The 27,333-nt window shown below is 36.0% G+C and overlaps 1 protein-coding gene across 1 annotated transcript in view; it reads right to left on the bottom strand.

Annotated features, from left to right (window-relative positions):
• The window catches only part of NKAIN3 (sodium/potassium transporting ATPase interacting 3), a 179,247-nt gene that overhangs the window by 60,008 nt on the left and 91,906 nt on the right, over positions 1-27,333 (bottom strand). Inside the window, exon 3 of the mRNA XM_007421874.3 lies at positions 25,788-25,868. Within this exon, the coding sequence (XP_007421936.1) occupies positions 25,788-25,868 (81 nt within the window). The remainder of the gene's footprint in view (positions 1-25,787; positions 25,869-27,333) is intronic.

Raw genomic sequence — 27,333 nt, 5'->3', positions numbered from 1 at the left:
GTTTACTTCTTTAGGAAACATTCTCTTGACTTCTGTTAAAGTTCCTAAAATCAGTTCTTTTTGCTGGAACTTTGATACAGTAACATGGCAAAGGGAACAAAGGGTTTCTTTGCCACTTTTGGATGGGTGGACATGTTCCTAGGCATTGTTTAATTACTTTCATCTGCTTGTTATAGTGAAAGGGAATTCATACAAGATATATATGTATGTTTGTGTATGCTACAGAGAGAAGGAAAGAATAAAGGAAAACCTCACTGGTCCATTTTCATTTTTACTCTGCTGGTAGTAATCTGATAGTGTTGCTCTGTAAAAGTTTTAATTCTTAACTATTTCCTGACAAAAACTGTGATCTCTTATTTTCTGTGATCTCTCTTTTCTAAAAACCCAATTGTTAAAAATTTGACAGTCTTGCCAGTGAAAAATAAAGGTTTAATATACAATTCCCACAGGATAATTTTCAAACCATACTTTTAAGGCTATTCCTGCAAGACAATATACTTTGAAATATACACAAGAGAACAGTATTGGAATTTAATAGAAACTACACTTAATATATTTCCTCTATAAATTTCTATAGTTTTTATAGATCTATTTTTTGTGTAATTAAAACAAATATGGATTGATTGATTGATTGATTGCATTTACATCCCATACACTTTGAAATAACCCTGGGCAACTTACAAGAATAACAACATCTAAAACTATTAAGAAGATCCATAATGAAAATACTACACCATAGAAAGTTTAAAAAAGAAATCAAACTTATCATATACTACTAAACCTCTAAATGTTTGTTGGAAAAGACAGGTGTTCAGTTCTTCACAGCTTTCCTAAACAAAGATGGAGGACATCCAGATCTCCATGGGAAGATTATTCTAAAGGGAGACTATTGCTATTGGGAACACTTGTTCCAGGCTCCTGACCCCACAAAGTCCCTGAGAGTGGACCCAAAGCATTTTCTCTTGAGTTGTCTGAATAGCCACATAGGCCTTTAGAGGTCACTACCAGCACGATGAACTGGACTTGGAAATTCATTGGCAACCAGTATAGCAGCCGTAATTTTTATTTTCTTTCCTATATTTGTTATCTACCCTAAACTTGTCATAATACCACAAACTGATTGATACAAAGCAAAACAGCTAGAAGTTTTCAAAGACAGACAAAGGACATAATGGTGAAAATTGGTAAAATGGAAAACACAAGAGTGTGTTGATAGGGGGAAAACTCTGCAGCAGAAACAGTGAAAGCTGTCTGAACAGCATATACTATTTAAGCACTGAGGTCAACTTGCCCAACATGACAACTTCCAGATGAATTGAGACTGGAGCTCCCAGAAATCTCAGCCAGAATTTTGTGAATTGCAGTCCCAACACATTTGTTAGTTGCCATGTTGTACATTTATAATTAGATTGTGGAGAATATAGTGCAAGAAGCCTAAAAACTGAAATAATACCATTTCATTTTTTTTAAAAAGTCAATATATCCAAGTGATAGAAACCTGTATTACAGGCAGGAAAAAAGAAATCCAAAGACATGAAGAAGCCACAGGCCCTATTCATGCACTCATACCTTTAAACCCTAGTTATTTCTTCCATGCCACCATGCAAGCCATACTTTTAGCCATCATTCTCTAGCATGACTCAGACCACTCATTTCATCCCTCTCCCACCTGTGTGTACATTCATATACATAACTGTGTAAAGAAAATGGTTCAGTTAGATAATTTAGGACCCTGGAGTTCATGGTTTATGAGGGCCCTGTTCATGTAGTCATGAATATAACTTCAGCTGTGCATATTACAAAAATTCATTTGTCTCCCACTTATCTTCACTTTTATGTTTGAACTGTTTCCATGTTCATAATGTTAGAGAAAAATAGCAACAGCACAAACTATTTCCAATCTTTTTTTTTTTAAAAGAAATATTCTGAGCAAGTTCAGTTTCACGTTTAAGAAATTCACTGAAATCAGATTATTATCATGACCATTGGAATAAAAAGGGTCTTTTTTCCTGCTGCCCTGATGCTAACACATTAACTTCAGAAAAAAGAATAGTTTTGTTGCAGAAATGTAAAAACAATAAAATGAGCAATAGTCACCGTAGCTGGCTACATGAGAAGAAAGGATGCTGCAGGAAACAAGAACAGGTGGAGTGCCATAGAATGTCCAGGTTGTCTCATGGCCCTGATGCTGGGGCTCTTTGCTGTTGACTCCATTACCTGTCAATCTTTGGGTTGTTATTGTAACTTCTGGACTGCAGGGTCTTGGACTTCTGCCTCAGTCCCACTCAAATGGCATTATGTTTGCAAGTAAAGATAGGCTTTTCTACTTGAGACTTGAACCTTAAATGCAACTAAAAATCCAATGGATTTCCATGACATTTATCTCCAAGTAAGGGAACCCAACTGGACTTAATTTAGAGAAGTTAATAAGAAAAAAAAAAAAAGATCTACTTCAGTTTTGTTGGGCTGAACCAGCTTTGTAACTGAGCTTAATATATCCTTTTTTTACATTAAAAGAAATGTGGCTTGATTTAGTAATATTCTTTCACAAAGAATATTATAAACCTAATATTTGAGACTTACTTCTTGCATCAAAATGAACTCAAGTGGATAAAAGTAAATTGGGTAAAATAAAACAACATAGCTCTATACTATAATATTTGGCTTCAGGTAAACAATTTGTTTTGAAAAATTATAGCCAAAAATTAGTTTAAGACATAACATACACAAACAGTTCAATTTGAATGATTAATGCAGACTGAGGAGTCTGCCTTAGGTAGTACAGTTTGGGTATCACAAAAGAGCAGTAAATTGTTAATTACAGGTACTCCCCAGTTTAAGAACGAGTTCTGTTCCCAAGGTCTGTCCTTAAGCCAAATTTGTATGTAAGCATGAACAGTATTATTGTATAATACTGTATAAGTAGTATTAACTCGAGCAATTGTGCATTTCACTTGAATCATTGTGTATTTAACTCGAATTTTGCCACAATAGGCTCTGTTCTTAACTATGGATCATCTGTAACCCGGGTGTTCTTAATCTGGGGACTACCTATATTTTACGTCTTATTGGTAAAGGACAACATAGGGAATTTTCTACTTCAGATGTCCAAATAATAGACAGTCCTTGAGCACTCTATACCTTAACATTTGGGAAAAAATGGGACAAATAATGTGTAATGATTGTTAAGATTTCAAGACAATCCCTTGCAGGAGGCAACTTTGGAAATGAACTTTGGAGCAAAGTAAAAGGGAGGTAGAGACCAAAATCAATGCTTTGTTCAATTCTGGATGGTTCTGCTAGCAATGAAATCATATTTGGAAGTCTAATGCCTTTAATTATAACAGGAGGAGGAGAAATGGGTGAGAGGTAGCTATTTTCTTTTTTCCTTTAAAAGAAAAATAAATAAATGAACAGATGACCCAACTGTTTTTCACAATTATCTTCACACAAGTGAAAATGATTATTTCTTTCTCCTATCACTGCAGCCTATACAAAAGTAACACCTTGCTTCGGCATCTAAATATATATATTATATTTTGTGGCTATTTCTGGTCAGCATGGCCAGGAATCTGTCCATTTTGCTACATGACAAAAACTGCTGTAAAATTATTGCTCTTTCTACCTGTCATTTTGGAGACCGTTTGGTGTGAGAACATAAGGTAACCTTTCCGAGCTGCCCCTTGTATACCTTTTCCCCTGTTCACACTCTGAAAAAGTTATTCTTTTGATGGTTTTTTTTTAAAAAAAAAACTATAATAAAAAGAAATCCTGTAGGGACTTTTGTGTAGGTAAGAATGCAACACTATTTATACACACAACTGTAAAAAAGGAAGAACACACTTGCAAAACAAGGTAGCCAGTAGAGTGTCCCAATCTTTATAAGTACGAATGTCCCTGACTGCATGCTTGCTGCTGCTGCTGTTGAAGGATCCTCTACCTGGATGAAAGATTCACTATAGATGAATCTGAGTTGGCGGTGACAGTGAGCTTTCCAGATAGTTTCCTAATGGTATAAATAGTCTGGGTCAGTAGTTCTTGTTCACAGAAAATCCCCTAACCTAGCACTGTTACTTACTACTCCCCCAGCAGGCGCAATAGAGACACAAACCAGCACAATAGACACTGCATTACATCCAGATGTATAGGGTAAGTTCTATCTCACTATCATCTGCCCAAAATATTTTTCTGCATTTTATATTGGAAAATACATACTCTCTCCCCTATATGTGCCACTAGCAGCTGAACCAAAATAGCTGATTAGAAAAAAACATTCAAATCACAGTTACAGTGGTTAAAGGTAATAATACAATTAAACACTACACTTACAGATTATTTCAACACTTGTAATTATTTTAATAATGGGGTAGAGGACCTGTTCTTGCACATATACAGAGAGCATGCAAAGGATAAGCATAATGCACACGAAGAAGCAAACTCATGTCAACATCCATCTTTTTTTGTGAAGGAAATTTACACTGAAGATGACCATTTTGAGATGAAGTCCACACATTGTAAAGTTGCTAAGGTTGAGAAACACTGGCTTAATGAATGCCACTGTTGGCAAGGTGGATGGACAAATAAGAAGCACTTATCTGTTGTAATATATGAAATATTACCAGAAGGAAGGCAAAATAATATGTACTTTATTTTACATTTCAACAACCCTGGCTTAAGCAATAAATTCCTCCACTGCTTAAGCCATGTTGGTGATGATACTGAACACCCGGTCTCATAAGTCACACCAATATTGTGCATCCAACAATTTCAGCACTTTAGAAAGAAATTACAGAACCACACTGAAACAATGCAGTGAAAACAGTCGAGCCAGATTATTCATGTATTTTCAAAAGGTAATAGGCTATCTTAAAAAGATGTCTTAGAAGATTACATTAATTTCCTTCCTTCCTTCTTTCTTTTTATTATTATTCCTAGTTTACTCCCTGGAATTTTCTTAAATAATTCAGACACTCAAAATCGGACTTTTCAAAAGATGTGATACTCTTTTATCATGCAAATAGGAACACAGAATGGTAATAAGAATTAAACTACTGATTAACCTTTCCCCCTCCCCCCCAAAAAAAGAAGAAAGAAAAGAAAAAATATATCAAAGTTGCTCTGAAAAGCCCACCTCCCCCCAGGGAAATTAAATTGCAAATATATTCTCTTTTTGTTTTAAACTTTTTATGGGGGGGTGCAGGTGCTGTGCGAAGTAAAAAAAAGGGTATTCAAATGCAGATTCAGTAAAAAAAAAAAATCTTATTGGAGATTACAGCCACCAGATGCTGTTAATGCAGTTCAAAGGATCACTTAAGATACTGCAAAGAAAGAAAGGAACAGCTCTTTTAATAGCAACTTCTACTATGAGAAACAAAATGAAGATGGTTCTTTTAATGAATGCAACATACAGGCTGATTTTTATAGGAGAACCAACAAAGCCTTTATTTTGCAATATCTTGATATGGATGATGAAGATTTAGAAAGCACTTGCTAAACACAAATGTTTAACTGACAGTTAACATATGTGTAAACTGTCAACAAATACATTTTTTTTAAAAAAAATTACCTTGCCTGTTTCTTACTGAGAGCCCTCATCCATACATCAATAATGTAACAGAGCATAACAATATCAAGTGCCCAAGTTTATTGATGAGCAGTACATAAAAATCAATATTTCAGGCTGTTTCCATTTTTCCTCATTGTCAGTGCAAGAAGCCTTTTATTCAGATTATTTGTAATCTGCATCTGCATTATACATTATGTATAATGTACAGTTCTAACAAATTTAAGAAAAGTACCCCAAAAAGGAAAGAAGTACATAGATCTCGGTTGGCGTTTTCACAGATCAGAGTGCCCGCTTAGGGGCTAAAAAACTTGGCCTTTGAATGGCAGGATGAACTCTGAAAAATAAACAGTAGGAGGACAAAGAAGTGCTAGGCCTTTAAATGGTCCTACTTTCTCCAGGAGCTCACGCTGGCTGACCTCTTGCTGCAACCTGGCCCTGGCAGCCTAGTCTCAAAGATTTCAGCTTCAGGGTACCGCCCATTGCTTAGCTTCTCAGTCTAGGTACAAATCTCTGCTGCACTCCAGAATCATTCCCCCAAGTCCCCAGTCCTCTAGTTAATATTCCAGAAAAACAGTTGAAACGAAAAATGTAGGGCTACATCCAATGCCTGATGTATCACATATAGGGATTCCTATTTTACTTTGGCCCCAAAGTGGTGAGGTTCTGTAAGTAAGATTAATGGTTGCAGTACCACTCATACCTCTGGTTATGAGCTGAGACTAAATTGAAGCCTTACTAGTTCTAGTAGTCAGAGCTAACTCCCCTGTCTTAAACACCACTTCTCCTAAAGCCTTAAAATTGTTTGAATTTTTCCAGGGGCTCATGCTGGGTGACTTCTTATATTGCAGCACTAGGGCCCGGGAGCTGCAATTGGCAGTCCAGATTCAAAGACCTCAGCTTCAGAGTGCCACCAGTTGCTTATATTCTGCATTTATTCTATATCCTGGTCACTGCTGTTCTCTAGAGGCATGATATTTTTTAGCCTTTGGGCTAAAATAAAAGTAGCATCTTTTTTCTTCCTTTTACACACCCTCATGCTGCTAATCTTCTGAACCAGGAAGCTGAAGTGGAATTTCTTCTATTAATAGTACATTTTTTTGCTGGCAGAGGGACACCAAAGTGGCTAAAGATATAGCTTGGCAGAGAGCTACTGCTGTGAACATCCCATATGATTCCTGTCTTGTCAAGAGGCCCATTTTACACAGAACTATGTATGCAACACATAATTAACTTTATATTGGTGGCTTGATTGTGACTTAGTATTGCCATTTCCAAGCTATCTTTCTCTGTCAGCTACTGTTGTTCAATCATTTACTGACACTCAATTTCCTGGAGTCTAAATAGCTTTCTGTTATTACCTCTTAATAACTGTATTATTCAATTTTATATATGACAGATTGTGGGGAAGCTGGAAAAGTAATGGAAGAGAGAGTAGGCATAAGCAATCAAGAGACAGAGGTTGAATCAATTAACAAGCATGCCAGCTGGGGAATTCTGGGAGTTGAAGTCTACACATCTTAAAGTTGCCAAGTTTGGAAAATACTGAATTAACAGCTTATCTCACAAATGGCAACTTAGCACAGGTGGAAAGAAACCTGAGGAGAAGTGCTTCACATCCTTTAAAGAGACGCTACCTTGATTAACTTACTGCCAATGAAGAAGAGAAATTCCTTTTATAGTTTCCAGGATTCTGTATTTATTCTGGACTAGCATTAAAGATACCTCAGCAAAATCTAGTAGTTCTTGCTTCCTTGATCAGCTGCATGGGATTTGATAGTATGAGATGTAATATAACATGGCAAAATTATATTAATCCAGAGACACATTTTACATCTCCACCAGCTTCTATTATTACTGATCCTGAAGTAATGCAGTGCCAATAAAATGCAAAATTCAAAAACTAGAACCAGCTGTTAAAGTAGAATATGGGCCATTTTCATGTTTTGTGAAGTAACTGTGTTCCCTGGAGTTTAGCAGTGTTGCATCCATGCATGAAATACTGAAATGCTGTTACCCAATTAGATATCCATAAAAATTGCTAGGCCTCACCTAATACTATTGCATTTGTTAATTTAGGTATTGATACAAATTCTTTTTTTTGTTTGTTTTTTGAAGTCTTAAACTTTACATCTCCAGTATTACTTTCTTCTTCATGAACTAAATGTTATTGTTGTTACTGCTGCTTGTTTCTGTTATAAATGTGTAGTCATAAGATTTTGTTAATGCTCTGTTTGGTTTGGCTATCAAAGTAGTTAACTGAAAAGTGCTGTTGCTTTTCCCATTTAGACCTATTCATTATTCTTTCCACTGCTTTATTGCCTACTAAATACTGGCTGATAAAGACTCTTTTCAGCTGATTTTGGTTTTTTGGCTGACCACACAGCTGGGAACTCAAAAATATTAAAAAGACTGGGAGGCTAGATTAGACTAGACTGGACTGGAATCAGTAATCAGCCTATTACAGTCTTTCTCAACTAGGGTTCCTCAAGAGATCATGGTTGGGGAAAAAATGTTTTTTAAACTTTGTGCGCTGAGCAATGCTAGCACTCACAGTGGTGGGAATATTTATGTGCCATGACTCAGCTACCAACCTAGCGCTTTGTAAATATTGTAAAATGTGGATTGTGTAGGTTGTACTGTCAGGTTTTTGTATTTTTTGCTTTTTTTTTTTTTTTTTTTTTGCAGGGGTTCCCTGAGACCTGAAAATTGTTTCAAGGGTTCCTCCAGGATATAAAGGTTATCTATTGTTTATATAATACACTAACACTGATAAAATATTGTTTATAAATTGTTTTCCTGACACGTATCTAGTAAGCTAGCTATCTTTTCTTATATAGGAAACATTATCAGTGTAGAAGCTGTGGCATATTCTCAGGTTGAATCAACAGTACATGGTCATGTGTGTTCATGTACACTTCTTCAAACCTCTTGGCTTGGATTACCAAATGCTCTTGTGTAAACAGAAGGCAGGCTGTGCTTTCATGACCTACTTAACTGGATCATTTAAAAGCCTAGTGGGTTTTACAAACTCAGAAGCTGACTTATTTTCAACTCACGATTGGGCCCCAGTTAACTCTGGCATATCCATGGTTGTCAATTAAGCTACTTTAACTAGGTTCTGCTGTCATCCAAATCCTTAAGAGTGAATTAAGGTAAGATTTAACTTATCTCTGGCAGCATAACATAGAGCTGGGAAACTAGAATAACCTTGGAAAAATGAAGCTGCTCTAGATAGGATGCCCTATGTTTTCTTTTCATATACATCATGTGTGGAATTGGAGTCAGACCACTGTAGATGAGAGGGAGTATATCTCCCTACACCCTATCTGCAGTAGTGACCCCAATTAGGCCAGCACAGATATTTTTGGATTCCCCCTCCAAAGTTGTTAAAGAACAAATAAGAATTCATGCCCACTGCAAAGATGGTCAGGATATCTTCTGGGGTGCCCAAACTCCTCAGCTCATCAACCCCTTCATGAAGTTTCAGATTATTCATTGACCCCCAAATATCTATCATATGAAAATAATGTAATGCTACTTTAACTAATAGTACTATGAACAGTAATAATAATAGCAACAACAACAACATCAGCCCTGTGGATAGTCTCATCGACTCTTGGGGGTTGATAATGACCAGTTTGGGGAACCCTGTTCTAAAACAATTCTTCCCTATTAAAGTAGCTCTGTTTGCTAGCTTGTCTGTCTGTTGAATAGTATTTGCCTTGATATAATAGCAGATCTAGCTACAAAGGCTATGCAACCATGTGCAGGGAGGTGGGAATGGACTCCAAGCTTTTACCTCTTTCCAATTCATGTTATTACCCAGGATACTATATGCTACTGTCCCTTAGTGAGTCTGTCAGGTATAAGGGATGGGAATGCAGCAGTCTCCTTTCACATTTTTCAATCCCTAAAAGAGAAATTAGGATCTAGCTCTAATTTTCAGTTATATTTTCCCCATCTGACCCAAAATGCAGGCTTATAACACTGATTTGATGTAGGATAGTATAATTGTAGCATTCAGCTAACAATTATGCTAGGTTTTACCATTAATATTTTCTAAAGCTGGACACCAAACAGATCTACAGTCATGTACAAAATCAGAGAAAATTATACACAACCAGCTGCATCTTGTGAACGTTCTCATTCATCACAAAATCCCTTATGAAACACCAATATGTAAGACATTTCTGGGTGATGACAAAGAAAATATATGTCAGTCTGTGGAATCTGATTATATATATTCCCAAATTGTGGAAAAGTGTTAAACTGTATGCAGATTTTACACAGTTATTCTTTTATTTTATGAAAGCTAACATTCTGTCTACTTTGATATGAGCTGTAGCCCACTGGTAGACATTTACATAAATGTGATTAGAGCAGGCTAATACATTATACCACAGTAGACAGGATTCACAATGAGTGCACAGCCAAACAGCCCCAGTAAGACTTAGCTCCTTTATATGCTTAAGATTTGTGCAGCTGCCTGGCCTGCACCAGGAAAAAAAGGCTTGTGTCAGGGCACCATAGAACAGAACAGAACAGAACAGAACAGAACAGAACAGAACAGAACACCTCTTTATTTGGTCAATGACCATCAAATTTAAGAGAACAATAACAAATTGATACAACAGTATACTAAAAGACAAATCGCATAATAATATTACATCCGCTCCTCTATTATCATATTAATACATTAATTACCTAAGTAATAATACATTTACAAACTAAAAACTATCCCCTGGAAATTTGTTAATTAAGAAATATCGATCCAAAAGTGACATTAAGAGTAAAAATAAAAGTGATTTTCTTAAACCAATTACTTCTTTAACTGTTTTTGCCTTATTTTCATTGTACCAACACAAAATTTAGCTACTGCACAGGTAATAGTGGGTTTTAAATCCTGGAGAAGATGATTCAGATAAAATTTGTCTGGTCTCCTGGGAAAGATATCTATTAGGGGCGAAATATAAATAGACCATATATCCCTACAGGCATCATAGAAAAAACATACTTAAAGTAAATCTTTAAAAATGTTCAAGTTAGACTCAGCCATATATTTATATCTCTGCATGTTTCCATTTGACATCAACCCTGTCCTGCAAATCTTCTAGACACAGGATTGAGCAATTTTACACTTAATGAAATTTACTTTCTATTTTGTCAGGACTAAATTGAAGTTTGGATGCAAAATTGTATCTGCTCAAGAAGGTGGTCCCAAAACTGTCGGAAAAAAAAAATGCCCAAGAATTTGTCTAAGTACCTATTTTGTGGAGTCCTTGGTGCTCTCTGAGCTTGGTTGTTTGCTTGCAGACATTTCATTATCCAACTACTGTAGGTAACATCATCAGTTAGTGAGTGTGAGATTTGTTTCCTGTTTATATACAGTAGCTTGGCCTGCCAGTATTGGTAGAGGTATGGTTTTCTCCTTGGTAGTTCCTTGATTGGGGAATTGTTTTCTGCTTGATTGTTTGTCTGGTGTTAATCCCTGCTTATCTGGGTGTTGGTTGCTGGAGAGGATGTTCTGTTCTTTCTGTTTCCTTGTTAGCTTTTTTATTGTCTCTTTTGAATGGTGTGTAAATGTGGTTTATCTCTATGTGTCTATGTGGCAGGACAAGCTACTGTATATAAACAGGGAGCAAACCCTACATTCATTAGCACCAAGGACTCCACTGTTCAACCATGAACTACATAAATTCTCTTCTGTTGGAGTACCTATTCTGTAGCTTGTGAAAAAAAAATCCATTCACACTTAGATTCCTTATCATCTCCTAAACTTCCCTAATTTCAGTAGTCTAACTGATGAGCAGAGGTTGTTATCACTACTGTTAAATAGGAATTGGAAAACACTGTCGATCTCCAGCAGATCATTTAAGTCCAGTGTACCTTCTGGAATGGAAAAGGTAAAGAACTGCAAAGAGCCTCTTACAGTTTCTTATGAACTCCAAAAACTAGACAAATGAGATATTTCATACCAGAAGAACTGGCTCATAACCACTGGCCTATATATTTATGGAGGTTTAATTACTATGCTTGTACTTCAGATTATTCACAATCATATGCCTGCAATTGCTTAAAGCAACCACTTCTTTTCCTGGCTGGTGGTTATGCTCCACAGTTGCAGCACAATTTTGGGAAAAGACATGCTTAATTCAAGAATTTGCAGACAACTGATATGTATGCACCCTTGCATGATATGAAGCACCTTTAAGAAATGAAGATTAAATGCTTTTTGAAGTAGTAGTCAAAAGTACTATAGATGCCTTGCAACACAGCCATTTTCTTGATTCCAAAGACCAGATATGAAAATATCATTTTAAACATAGCAATCATGATAATCTATATCACTGTGTAAATTTTTAAAGCTGATTAAACAAACTATTACTACAGAAATTTCAAGCTGAAGTTCTCAGATATTCCATTACTAAATAATAAATAATACAGTCTTTTTAACAAAAGACTTTGATAGTAGGAAGAAAAGGAGAGAAGAAAAGGAGAGAAGGTGGCCTCACAACAGAGGTTCCAAGAAAACTTTGTTATTTCTGTCTCAACATTCATTATTGTGTTCAGAAGAGAGAAGATCTTCTTGGTTAGGATTTAGGTCCTAAACTTTAGGTATTAAATGGAAGTGGGTGGGAGATCACAGGGGCAATGTGTGTAGGCATTTTAACCACACTGTGCTGTTACTGATAATATTAAGAAACTTCTTATAAATTCCATTTTTCTGAGCTTATTTCTAAATCAGTCCAAGTTTATGGATTACAACTGTTTTGTGTTAAATGGAGTCTTTATCTTTCTCATGTGTTAAATACAGGATGCTGTATAACAACTTATCTATGGAACACAAAGGAGCAGGTTCCATTCCTTAAACCATTTCTAGCTCAGTTTTTTTCTAATTGTTTTCATTTTGACTTTGAGATAAATCTGCATGAGTAACGGTTTTCTTATTTCTGCCAAAAACCCTCCCCCCAATAGACTTACTCAGAGACTGATGATGTAAAGAACGATGCCTGACAGTCTTCCAAAGTCCCTTTTGTTCTATTCTCTAGTCAGGTTAATGATCTCTTTTGTCTCTTATTACTACACCCTACAAACTCGGTTAATGCAACTTTGACAAATCGAATGGTATTTCTTATCTGTTAACATGGGAACAATGTTTCCACTATGTTAACATGGAAGGGCAGAGCAGACAGTTCCAGTAATTGGTTTTGACACTTAACACAAGAGCCTCTTATAAATGGTTTCTCAGATGACATGGATGTTCCTATAACTTTAAATTTAATGCTGCGGTACAGATCATTGGAGCTTTTAAAATTTACTTTATGTTCTCTATGAGGGTCAGGTTCTTGGATATTTCCCCAACTATTTCCCTGTGACATAAGGGTAACAAAGGCTAAACTCCCTGATGGGCTGAAAATGAATAATTGTCTGGATCATTTCCCAATCATTTTCAGAATGAATTGGGTTGTGAATTCCTATTTTCATTTTATACTTTAGGTTATAGGTTACTTATTTTAGAATTGAAAAATATTAAAGAACCCATGGGCATTTAAACCAATGTTTCTCAACCTTAGCAAATTTAAGACATGTGGACTTCAACTCTCAGAATTCCCCAGCCAGCAGATCTCAACCTTGACCAGACCTCAATCTTGTCAACTTTAAGATGTGTGGACTTCAACTCCCAGAATTCCCCAGCCAGCATGGCTAGCTGGGGAATTCTGGGAGTTGAAGTCCACACATCTTAAAGTTGACAAGGTTGAGAAATATTGATTAAACTAATGTGGAAAAATTAAATTCACTATAACTAAATCTACCCTTAATACTGCAGGGGAAACAGAGAGCTGGTTCCAGCTCTGAGCACAGGAAGCTGCTGTTGTGGAATCTTCTTCCCAAGACTGCCTATTTGCACTGATAACTGCACTACAATGCATTAGACAGAGATGTCTCACTTGCTTTCCTTCATCTCCTTCCCATCCCCAAGATTCATACTATAATATTTTCCTGATTAAGAAATGTGGAGATCTCAAAAATTTTCACAATTGGGTGACTTTCAAGTTGTCATAATAAGAATATTGCCCTTATACAAATTTCCAGAATTTGTATTATTCTGGACTGAACAACTTTTTGTATGACCAGAGTTACAAAATTTAACCATTCCACAATAGGGTATTATGCCGGAGGAAGATTTTATGCCCCCTAAAGTTTGTTATATGGCTGTGGCAATTATATGTAGGCTGATTACATATTGTTTGGTTATTTTTTACCAATTTTTTGGTCTTCTATTTTAATCTTCGTTCATTATATTACCTTGCATTATACTACTGTATAAGGTAAGCTCCCTAAAGTCAAGGTTTGGGACAGCATATGAGTTCTAGCACAAACATACATACATACATACATACATACATATATAACCCCTCTCTAATTAATCAGTGAATTTAGTTAACTCTCCATTCATTTTCCCAAATATTTTACAAGCTAAAAACTATTTGCAGCTCAAGTAATATAAAACTGTCAAATTTCTGTATGCTTTTATTTTCCATCTACCAAATATATGTTTGTTTTGTGCCTAAGGGTGAAAAAAAAAGTAGTAGAACAATTGAAAGTTATGTTTTCAAAATGAAAAATCAATGATATTCTCTTCTAGCACTTTTAAGTGCTTCTTGAACCCACCCTGATGCCTATTAGAACTTCCCACATTCCCTTAAGTGGAAATTTCAGGATGCACAGTTCAAAACTTGAACATTAAGTGCTTCATCCCTACTCACCTGCATTCTGTAATATTTCACCTGGGGCAGAAACCTGGAAATTTCAAAAGGTTGCCCCTATCTGTGATTGTTGAGTTGGCTTACTAATACTATTACCCTTGCATAGATTCTGGAACTCAGTCACACAGAAGTGCTGATATTATGTTGACCTGGAACATTCATCTCCTTCTCCATACTGTATACCAATATAAACCTCAAGATCATCTTTCGAGGTTTTTTCTTCTGCTGAATAGGTTTAGTGAGTGGCTATAAAGAGCCAGTGTTTTTTGGCAGTGTCACTTAAATTGTGAAGTTCACCTTGCATTTATTGTATGATCTTTTTTGGCATTATTGAAAGCTATTTCATTTTCCAAAGCTTTTAAATCTTAATGCCTTTCAGTGCTTTTAATTTCTGTTCTCCTGATGTCACTTGCTCTTGCTGGTTTGACTGCATTCTATATTTCATGTTTGTATTATATTTTTTATTTTTTTAATTTTTAGTGTAAGAGACCCTCTACTATACATTTTGTGTGTGTGTGTGTGTGCACAGTTGTATGTATACACGTAAAAAAACCAAATATATTAACTAATCCAATTGAAAACGAATCAGAATGTTATTTACTCCCATATTTTGTAGTTGCTTCAAAGTAGTTTTCCAGTAGCTAAAATGTGTTAATATTTACAAAGTTGTATACTTGCAGAAAATTGTTCACACCTTTCATTTGTCTAAGTTTGCTTGGGAACCAGATTACAAAAAATATAATCATAATCATGATGATAAACAATGTATGCCATCTCTAAAGGCAAGTCAGCATCTCTAGGCTGTATGGTTATTATTGAGGTGAGGTGATCTGACGGTTTGGGGTGAGGTATCATCAGTATGGTGATGATATCCAACTTTATATCTCCACCCCAGGCCACCTGAGTGGTGCCGTGGAGGTCCAGTCCCAGTGCCTGGAGGCTGTGGGGGCCTGGCTTTGGCACAGCCCAAGCAAGACGGAGTGGCTTTAGGTACTCGGACCTTCTAGTGTCAGTGGAATGGAATGGCACTGTCCCAGAAGGATCTAGTGCACAATCTGGGGGTTCTCTTAGATTTAACTCCTGCTAGAAGAGCAGGTGGCAGCTGTGGCTAGGAGGGCCTTTGCGCATCTTTGGGTTGTGCATCAGCTGTGCACATTCATGAACCAGGAGGCTCTGCTCACAGTCACTCATGCCCTTGTGACCTCATGTTTGGATTACTGCAATGCACTCTACATGGGGATACCCTTGAAGAGCATTCAAAAGCTTCAATTGGTGCAGAATGCAGCTGTGTGGGTAGTAAATGTTGTTGGATATTCAACACATGAAACACCACTACTTCATGAGCTGCAGTGGTTGCCAGTGTGTTTCTGGGTGCAATTCAAGGTGCTGGTTATCACCTTTAAAGCCTTTCATGGCTTGGGACCAGGTTACCTTCTCCTAGTTATCTCTACTGGTCCAATTTGGTCTGGCAGGATGGGCATTTTCCAGGCCCCGTCAGCCAAGGAATGTCAGCTGGCGGGGACTAGGAAGTGTGCCTTCTCTGCCATAGCTACTGCTCTCTGGAACATTCTCCTTCCAGAGATTAAGGTGGCCCTGACCCTGTTGGCCTTTCAAAGACCTGGTTATGTGTCCCAGCCTGAGATCCTAAGTGTCTTAAGGGCCCCATTTCCTGCTTATATAAACATCTATGTTTATGCTTTTTATCAGCTACTATATATATTTATTTTTGTATTGTGTTTATATTTGGTTTTAATTGATTTTATGATTGTTTGCCACCCAGAGTCACTGGTTTGATATGGGTGACAATAGAAATTGAATAAATACAATAATAAATAAATAATATTGATAAGATTACTTTATTTCCAAACACAAGAATACTTCCAAGTGTCCCAAAAAGTATATGAAACTTCTTTGGGCTTGGTCACAATATGCTGACCACAGAACTTTTGAAAATGTATTCATTTTCTTCTTTCAAAACCTTGAATGTGTATCTGAGAACATGCATTCAAAACATGAGTTTCATTCAGTAAGAAAGGATTAAAGGGAGAATTCTTGAATTCCTTACAAAAACAGATTTTGCAGATTTCAACGCTTGGATGAACTGTCAAATTTACTGAAAATAAAATAAAAAATGAAAAACATAATGTTCCAACTGTGAAAAGAGTTGGATGCTACATCTTATATATCATTTTGCAATTAAAAAGAAATTAAGTAGATTATGAAATGGGTCTCAAATTGTAGTAGTAAAATGTATCTGGAAAGTTTTTATTGTGACCTTAGTAATGGAAGTAAATGAAAGACAGGACATGATTTTCCTTTCATAATTCTCCTGTGTTTTTCCACCAATTTTCCAGTATTTTTTCTACCATAACAACACTTCAAGTAGAGACAGACAAAATATTTGTACAGTGCCTTCTGACTGGTAGTGCTGGGAGACATCCACTCAGAAACCAGGGACATTTTTAGTACAGAACCAGGTGATCTCTGTGATTTTTCCCATGATCCAAAGGAACACAAACCCAGGCAACATAGGTTACTATGTAAAGTACTTTCTAGAAAACTACTGGTTTATTACCTAAATAAAATTTTCTCAATACGTTTCAAAAGAAATAGTTGAGCAAAGATAAACTTTTATATTTTTAATTTAATATTGAAACATGAAAAACAATGTCTTAAGTATAATGTCAGAGTATACTCAAGGTATCTATGACCAGTTTTGTACAAGTTTGCACTGATCATCGCAATGCCCATGTTTCTGTAACATCATCAGACATCAACAGCCATTCTGTAGAATGGAAGCCAATTAACTTTCATTAACTCAGTTTAATTAATTCAGCTCAAGCATTATCTCTGTGAAGACAATTTTGCAGCATTAATGCTGGAGCTGCAGGTTAGTAGACTGGCCACTGGCAGGAACACTCATCATATTCTGCCTATTTGTCTCTCCCCACTCCGTGCTCAAAGCACTGGGCTTCCTTTCCATCATTTCACTAGGCTTCTTAAACCAAGTAGATGGTTGATCTTTTTTCTTGCTTCTGACTCCACCACCACCACACAAGGATGTGGTCCTGGCTGGCTGATCTGCAGAATGGACTGTTAGCTTATGAGGGGGAGACCTAAGCACTGTGAAGGCTACAGCAGGGAGAAAAATCATAGGGCATAACAAAAGTACTTCTGTGTGTGTGTAAATCCAGCAGCTATGAAAGGGCCTATGTCTCTCGCTACTTATTTAGATATTCAAGGGATACCACAGGGTCTTTTATTTTTATTCCTCAACAGTTCAACTGAGCAATGGAGTTAAGAAATTATGCCAGCATAATTTATAGTCTCTAAGATGCCAAAAGACAGCTGCTTTTGGAAAAGATTCTAAGTAGCAAAGCACATGCTTCATATGCCAAACTCCCAGGTCAGGGTGGAACAGAGTTCTGCCTGAAATCCTGGAAAGCCATTGCCAGCTACTGACAATGCTGAGCTTGATGGGCCAATGATCTGATACACAATAATGCAGTTTCCTATTTGAACAACTTTACCTTTCTGGAAGTAAAACCAAAACAATCTGGTTTTCTTAATTGTGGCATCTCTCCAACCATTTGGGGTTTCTGGTTCCAAAGAATGGTGTGTGTGCTATTTAAAGTCAAAGGATCACTTCAATCAATTGAACAGATATAACATCCTAAGACTCTTGACCACGGGGTGTACAATATAGATAGACCTGTGCAATATAATGACAAGTCTGATCATGACTTTTCCTCACGTTCCTCAAAATAGATTGTAAATTGAATATGGCATCTGTGGCTAGGAAGGCCTAGTTTCCAATTCCATTAATGATTAACTTTATCAACAAAAGCCACTTCCCATTTTCTGACAGAAAGTCTATAAAATGCCATTCTTTATCAGCTCCTGATGATAAATGTTCCCTACAGCCAAGGAAGAATGATGCAAGTCTTGCCATTTTTTAAAATGTGCAAATGGCAGAGGGAGGGAAGGAGGGAGGGAGGGAACTAGCAAAAAATCTATATATCCAATTGTAGAAATGCAATGCAAAAGGATTCTTTAGACATCTGGGATCTTTCTATAATTACTGATTTCTCATAAATCATTATCACATAAAGATAGGAGCAATCATGTTGATGAGTTTTTTTAAGCCTTCTTGGATAACCAAATAAGTTTTTAAACCTTATGGAGTAATGGTAATGGTTTAGAATGTTGGCAGATGACCGGACAGACTGAGGTTCAGAACTAGCTCACTTGAGAAGCCCACTTATGACTGCAGGATAATCATTGTTTTTCAGCCTAACCTACACCTCACAAGGTTGTTATAAGAGTAATATTGAAAAAGGATTATTAAATACAGAGTCTTGAGTTCATGGCAGGATATCAATGGTATTAAATATATTATTTTTTTTAGCCAAGCTTATTGAGAATGTGGTGGCTTTATAAATCCAGATACGTCTGGTAGCTATATATTTAGATCTATTTTAATTGTGCTTTTAGCTCAGATATAGATCTAAAACTATTTTGACTACCTTGATGGATGACATCAAGGTACAATAAATCAATGTACAAAATGTAGTTCTATTAGCTAACATGAATATCTCAGTACTTCTCAACATATCTGTCACAGTATTCTTCTGGACCAGATGCTGATCTGGGGCTTGGAAACATTAGTTTGTTTTGATTCTGGTTATTTCTAATAGAATGCATCTAGAAGATGATCCTGAGGGTCAACTCTTCAAGAGTAGGATTTATCCAGTCTTTAAATTTCTTCACACTATCTATTGTTAATCCTTCTGTGTATTGTTTTATTCATTGTTGTTGTTATTGCATTTATCAAAAGTATTTTTTTAAATTAATATGTCTGTTGCACAGTTTGCCTTAAAAGACTTAATACTGGAGTATACTGATTGTACTCACTCTCTTTCATATATGTACCACTGAACTTATGTAAAAAGAACACAATCTCAGAGACTTCAAAATGGCATATTCTGTTCTGATAGTTAGTACTTTCATAGATAACTGATACTGAACAAGTACATTCAGACTGTTAAAAAAATCTAGTAATAACCCAAGCAAGGAACTGTTTGAATGATATTCAGGTAGTCCTCACTTAACAACCATTTGTTTAGCGACCATTCAAAGTTACGATGGTACTAAAAAAAAGCTACTTACAACCAGTCCTTGTACTTAGGACTGTCGCAGCGCCCCTGCAGTCACATGATCGCAATCTGGGCACTTGGCAAACAGCTGTCATGATGGTTGCAATGTTCTGGGGTCACATGATTGCCATTTGCAACCTTCCCAGCCAGTTTCTGGCAAGCAAAATCAATGGAGAACCTTGTGAGTCACTTCACGACCACGTGACTCACTTAACAACCATGTGACCACCACAAAAAATGTTGTAAAACTGGGTACAGTCATGTGATGTTTGGCTTAACAGATGCCCTGCTTAACAATGAATTTTCTGATCCCCATTGTGGTCGTTAAGCAAGGACTATTTGTATGAACTATGTATATTTCAGCTGAGTTTCAAGTTGGTCTCAAAGGTTACAGCTTACCAACAAGTACTAGAAAAAGTTTTAAAATATTTTTGGTAAGTCAAAACACAAATATTTTAAAGCAGGTGGAACAGAAGAAAGATGGGAAAAAGTCTGCTACATCCATTTCTACCTAATTTGTTTTTTATCTGTCAACTGTTACCAGCTATTCAACTACAGAGAAGCCAGAATTCCAATACATCTAAATCTGAAATTTGTTATACAGCTAGTTCAAGGTATGCAGAATACAAGAATATTTGAAAATAAGGATTCTTTTTTAAAATGAGATTGAAAACTTGATAATTTTTATTACACTAGTTCTGATTTAGTAATTTTTTTTTTTCTGAAGCCTGAGTAGACAGTTTGGTACTCATGAATTCAATGCCTCACATGGTCTGAGAAAGAATTAGATGACATGTCTAACCATGGCTAGCTTAAAAATTGTTTAGAGTGTTTATTAATGATTCATTATCAAATTGGAGTGAGGCATGAAATGATGTAACAGGGGATTTGGTCCTGGGCTTGCGACTTATCCACATTTTCTTTCATGACTGAGAGAAGGTAGGGGAATATTTAGAGAAGCAGGCTGAAGATAATCATTTGAAATGTAATAGACACATGGATTTTTTTCATTTAAGAAAAAAATAAATAAATGCACAGCTTTAGGATGGGCTTATTAAGAGTGTGTGAACATTAGATTGATCAGAAGCTGAATATGAGTCACCAGTAGGATGTGGCTGACATACATTACATTAACTGGGAGTTTCTTCATGCCTACTATATGCTGATGCACTTAAGACAATATGTTTCTAGAACTAAAGGTATTGCTGTTTTAACATGATCTTCTTCAAGCAAATGGGATCCTCAATTGTCATAAAATACAAAAGCCACTGCCAAGCCAATATGAAATGAGCCCTCAAATGACTATCATTTAAATATTGGCCTTTTAAGACACAAGATAAACATCTAAGGACATCTCATTCTACATGACAGCAGTGGTTGTTTCTTTGCTGGAATTTATATATGCCTCTCTTCCTTGGACTTTGAAGAAGCAGAACATAAAAGTATTGATGCTTTTGAATACTGATATTGGAGAAGACTTCTGAAAATACCATGGATAGCCAAAAACAAAACAAATAAATGGATCATTGAATAAATCAACCTCAAGTTCTCACTCAAGGCACAAATGACCAGACTCAAATTATCATATTTTGGACATATTATTAAGACCCAGCTTCTGGAAAAGTATATAATGCTGAGACAGGTGGAAAGAAAGAAGATGATGACCAGGAGCAAGGTGGATCAACTCATTTATAGCAATGATCGATGTATCATTGGAAAACCTGAAGTACCAAGTTGAAGGCAGATCCTTCTGGAGAAAATCCATTTTTCTGTTTGCAGATAATTTCTCATAAAGCAGTTTAAGGGGAAAGGATATATAAACTGTCCTTATATGATTCCACTTATTTACAGCAATCATTATTGGCACCTTATCTTTAACTAGAGAACTAAAAAGAACTTCATTGAATGAGTTTAAATGGATTTTCCCCTCTGGATTTCTAAATGAACTGTAAACATTAGCTCTAGAAAGATAATAAAATAAATTTTCAATGTATTATTTTGTTACCACCTGTCAAAAACATTATCATCAAACTTTTGGCATGTCTTTCTAAGAGTGGTGATATTTAAGTAATATATTAATGTATTTATGTGGTATAAAATGTCAGCACACACCATCACATTGTGCGAATGCCAAAGATAATTGTGTATAATACTCCTTGAAAATGGAAATCTTTATGCACACATACTTCAATGTCTGGGCTGAGCTTTTAACAACCACAACACAGAGATGAAGCCCAGCTTTAAAAAGTATTCCACTAAATTTTATATATTCACTAAAACTCCAGATCTGAGTTAACAGCTTTTCATAACGACAGTTTAAATCAAGAAAATGTCACACATTGTATCGTAACAGCTCTCATCTTTCCTGCAAATTGCTGCTGGTGGTTTTTGAAAACACAGGAAATTGCTAGCAATTGACAATGTGACACACTGCAAGGATAGCTTGACTTTTGCACATTTACACAAAACTGTCTTACATTATTCATGCATAGCATTCGACACTTAGGTAATTATCAGAATCATTGATTTCTGAAATCCAGAGTCTTCCTTTCACATTAGACTAAAATCTCTTTTTTTCTTCTCTCTTCTCTCTGTCCTCTTCATAAAGATCAAATTAACATGGCAGCCAACAAATAAAAAAATCTTTAACTGTTTCAAGGATCACTAATCCTACTGATTTTCAACATGCCAACACTTATTCAGAACATCATAGACTGGATTTTTATTGAAACTGCAGTTATAAAGAAGACAAAGCATTAGGGAGGAAATAACTCAAATCACTAATAGATACATGATTGTTAAAAAAGAGCAAAAGACTTTGGCTGCAGTATTTGACATAATACAAATTAATTGTTGTTGTTGTTCAGTCGTTAAGTCGTGTCCGACTCTTCGTGACCCCATGAACCATATCGTGCCAGGCCTTCCTGTCCTTCACTGTCTTCCTGAGTTTGCTCAGTTTCATGTTAATTAATTAATTGATCAATTAATGTATTCGTATAAGCATTATTATGACTATTATGATTTCTGACTTCCAGCTTCCCACAAGCAAAACCAGGGAAGCCGGCAGCAAGTCACTCCCACTCCCACCGCTTTTTTGCCTTTGGTCATTCTGTTTCTCTGTTTAGGTAAGGAAATATCTCTAAAACGATGACCCAATGGGTCATGAGTTGTCTAATAAATTATAAAAATTAGAAGAAAAAACCACAAGCCACCGATAACTCTTATTTTATAGAATTTTCATATGAAATCTCATAAATATGTGCCATAGTTTTAAACTGAAGCAAGAGGATATTTTAAAAATTTATGTATACATTTGTGCATACATTTTTAAAATCTCTTCCTTTGGGGAGTATTCCAATATAAGACATCAACATTAATACTTAATTTCCCTTCTCAAATTATGTTTAAGCCAATATGAGCATCATAGTTTACTTCTAAATTTAATTGACAAATTAGTGATACTTGGCCATCTGGTCAATATTTTTCCAGGCAGACATAACTGCTCAAAGAGTGTTAATGGAACTAGGTGATTTTCCTCCCTACCTTATATGTTAATTTGAACAAATTTATGTACAGTATGTATGTATGTATGTATGTACGTACAGTATTAGACTTGTTCTGCCTTAGTAAAAAGACACTTTGGCAATTTACTTACATTTATAAAAATTATAATAAAATGTCTGTGGTATTAAAAAAAACAACAAATTGATAAACATACATACAAATAATCAGACAGGATGTCAGTTCATTCCCTTAACTGAACTATGAGGGTTTAATTAAAAAGATTTAAAGCACTTTTTAATATACTTTCATCAATGGGATTACTACGAAGAAATAAATTTTTAACTAGCACAGATCTTCTCTCCTTTTCACCATTTAACTATAAGAATTTATTCCAATAGTAAAATAAAATGTGATACCACAACAGGCAAATAGAGGATGGCTGAGGTGCTAGAAATTTTCTCTAATTTTCCCAGTGTATTCTAATATACTTTGACAATACAACGAGTTTTCTTTCTTGGTGTAAGACAGAGGAAAACTTCAGCATGAAAGATGAAACATCCATTTCAACTGATGGCATGACCCAGCTTGATGGTTGTGGATAATGGTTATAATGTTCCTCAAATAAAAAGGATGTAAATACAGTTTTAAATTGGGAAAAGCTATTCTTGCTTTTGAGAGCCAGTCTGGTGTAGTGGTTAAAGGCACCAGGCTAGAAACCACGAAGCTGTGAGTTCAAGTCTTGCTTTAGGTATGAAGCCAGCTGGGTGACTTTGGGCCAGTCCCTCTCCCTCAGTCCTAGGAAGCAGGCAATGGCAAACCACTTCTGAAAAACTTTGCCAAGAAAACCGCAGGGACTTGCAGATGCCAGGAGTCAAGGCTGACTTGATGGAAAAACCCTGTCCCACCCCCCACCCCCCCATTCCCTGTTACTATTGACTGGGCCAAACAGTACACAACTGACTTGGAAAGCTTGATCTCTTGAAGATAGCTTGAATTTAACTAGAGATAGTATACTAGAGATAGTGAAACTATCTGAAATAAAAATAACACTTGAGTTGTACATGGAAGCTACTGGCAACTTGTACAGTTCACAAATGATTTGGTAGCAACTGGCTCACTAGGTGAATTTGTGCAAAGGCCTTTCTGGCCAGAGCTGCCACCTGCTTCTCAACCAGGACTGTGAATCCAAGAAGACCGGATTCCCCCAAATTGCTCACCAGTTCCAAGGACTCAGGATCAACAGTGGAACCATTCCACACTCAGGGGCGTTCAAACATCCACAGCCGCTCAGTCTTGTCAGGATTCAACCTAAGCCTATTCTTCCCTATTCAGACCCATCCAGCCTCCAGACACTGGGACAAAAGTTTGATAGCTTCACCTGGCCGGCCTAGGGCCAAGATTAATAAATGATAAATGTCAGTTTGGATTCACGTATTTCTCCCTGTATATTATATCAGTAGAGGCAAAAATTTCCAACATTCTTCTTCAGTCTTGGTTACTAACATTTGTTCCACTTTTTAAAACCTCCAAAACATTTTCAAAAGGACAGTTTCTGGCCCTGCCCACTTTTGGAGTGCATGTTTTGTATAGGCCTTGACCGACAGAATTTGTGCAAATCTGTTTTAACTGGTCAGTTAGCATTCCATTAGTCATCTGTCTTCTTTTTTATCCAGGATTATTGCTGATTGAAACCATATTTGTATCTATTCTTTCTTAAAAATCAACAGCCAACATTCCTAGTCATTCTCATAAACTCTTGAAAAGGATATCTGCACTTACCATCTCAGCTGCCCCTGTCCTGTGTTCCTATTGGCTTGACTCTAAACCAGCTTAACAAAATCTTGTCCAGACTAAGATCTTCAACAACAGCTTGCAAATTATTCAGTCCAGACTGCAAGCTATCACAATCCCCTGCTGCTGTGTCCTCCTACCTCTCTGTTCCAGGAAACCAATTGCTAATTGCTTTCTTTCCTGTGAGGATGTCTTCTTGGAAATATGTACTTTTAAATGTGTATGTGACATATAAACATGCTTATATATGTGCTGGGACTGGGAATTATAGTCCCAACAAATCTGTAGTGCACTAGGTTAGAAAAGGCTACAGAGGGAAACTCTGCTTCAATAACTGTATTAAGGCTATACTTTTCTTAAATACTAGGAGTTTACGAAAAAGATGGCTGTCAAGAACCTTCTGCTCTGCAAGCTGGCGGCTCATAGAGTGAGCTACTTTGGATGCAGAATGGAAGGAATGAAAGAACAATTATCAGGCTCAAACAACTTCAGGAAAGTAAAGTAAAAAACAATAACAACAATATAGTCTCAACCAACTCCAAATTATTAAACAGAAGAACTTTTGCAAAGCAGAAATCTGAGCAAAATAATATGAAAATATAAATAAAATATCTGCTTGGAAAAGTTCCAGTTTATTGCCAACAAAATGTTTGAATTCTGACAAGTTGGAAGAAAGTAATCATAACAATAATCGGTTTACTTCTACTACTTTAAGGCTTGCAGACACCAAACAAGGAATGTTTATCTAATTACCTCATAGAGATGCCCTCAGAAATTTATGTATGATGCATCTCTGCATGACAGAGGGCTTCCCAAAAACATATAACATTGCTATAGTAATTGTGGAAACAGAAATTCAACAGTTCCACAATTGATCCACAGTCATTTTCTTCAGAATTCAGTGAAATATATTTTAAAAAATAGTCATCCTACAATGCTTTTAATTAAGAATCATTGTTCCATTTCACCTCAGTCCAAAATATGGAATTACATGGAACCTACCTTAGATAGACCACCTACTTCCAAATAAAAGCAGATAATGAAAACATTCCATGTGACCCAGAGAGCAGTCCAAATGGAGTACTAAGTGAAAGAAAGAAAGATAAAAGATTATGATAAAAATATTATGCGCATGAATGCTGTAGCTCAAACATATAAAAGATCAATAAGTATGGCACTTCTGGGAACCACCAGGCAGGGACTTTCCAGAAAGATTACTCTGAACTGTAGAACTGCAGCCAACTGCAAATCCAATATTCTTTCCTTCACTGACTACACTCAAAGAAAGTTAGATTAATTATTTATGGTGCTATATTAGTCTATTGATACCAATAAATTCTGACACGTTGACCTAACTATGCATTTAATTCTTATGATATATTTCTACATCAAATGCATGGAAGCAATCGTACCACAGCCTCATTTTGCTGAATCTCCTAAGAAATGTCCAAAATCCAAGAAATCTGATAATCAGAATAAATAAGATTGTGATTAATAAAATAATGTTATGAATTAAATTTGCCCAGATTATCAAATGTTGGCATAAATACCTATACAAAATAAATTGTATATCAAGGTTTTGCATGAATGACAAATATATAGGAAGAAAAACTTCAGATAACTGAATTTCAGATTTTTCCCCTTACATATAAACTTTGATAATTTACCCCTACCATGTATAGACTAAATATAATGCACATATACACACAAACATATAAACACAACATATGCATGTATGCATCAATGTATAAAGGAAAGAGAAAGTAATAGGAACAAAATATATTATTGGAATATTGATTCTAAGTATCGATTATGTGCCATCAAATCAGTGTTGACCTTAGCGATCACATAGATAGATTTTCTCCATGAATTCAATGTGCTAACTGAGTCAAATGCTTTCAAATTGAATGAAGATTCAGTAGGATTCCATGCATGCACACACAAACTCAGTTCTACAATTTGTACTGCAAAATCAAATCAAACTGCAAATTCAATTCAGATTTGGATTTGCACACTTGTAGGATTTATGCATCATTTGATGAAAGGACTTCCTTCCTTCCTTCCTTCCTTCCTTCCTTCCTTCCTTCCTTCCTTCCTTCCTTCCTTCCTTCCTTCCTTCCTTCCTTCCTTCCTTCCAAATTAAATTCAGGCTAGATTTCACACATTGTGACAAGCCGTAATATGTTTTGTTTAATTTTGTCTTAGTGAGTTTAGCATGTTATATGAACTCAACTGTTGTTAACTCAACAATCATGACTAAATAAACCATGGCTTAGCATGTTGCATCAACTAAGCCTTAATCTCAATTGGCTACAAATTTTGAACAGAAAACGAGGAAGAGGAAATTGTTTCCCTTCCAGTAATGCTTCATTCAAAACCTTTCCTCTTGCTAAATGCTTTCATGCCACAAACAAAGAATCCATAAAAATATTTACATAAATAGCAGTCCTTGTGTGTTATTGCCAAAATTATTAGGAAAAAAAAGCTCGTTACTGGGAAGAAAGTTTACAAATCATGCTTGATGCTTGAAGTTGCTGTTCTTACAAAT

Source organism: Python bivittatus, unplaced genomic scaffold, assembly GCF_059951505.1.
Source record: "Python bivittatus isolate LINGU-HERP-01145 unplaced genomic scaffold, Pbiv_v1 ctg000840_np1212, whole genome shotgun sequence".
Lineage (NCBI taxonomy): Eukaryota > Metazoa > Chordata > Lepidosauria > Squamata > Pythonidae > Python > Python bivittatus.
Note: the sequence above shows the minus strand (reverse complement) of the source record. Positions and strands in the feature narration are given on the sequence as shown.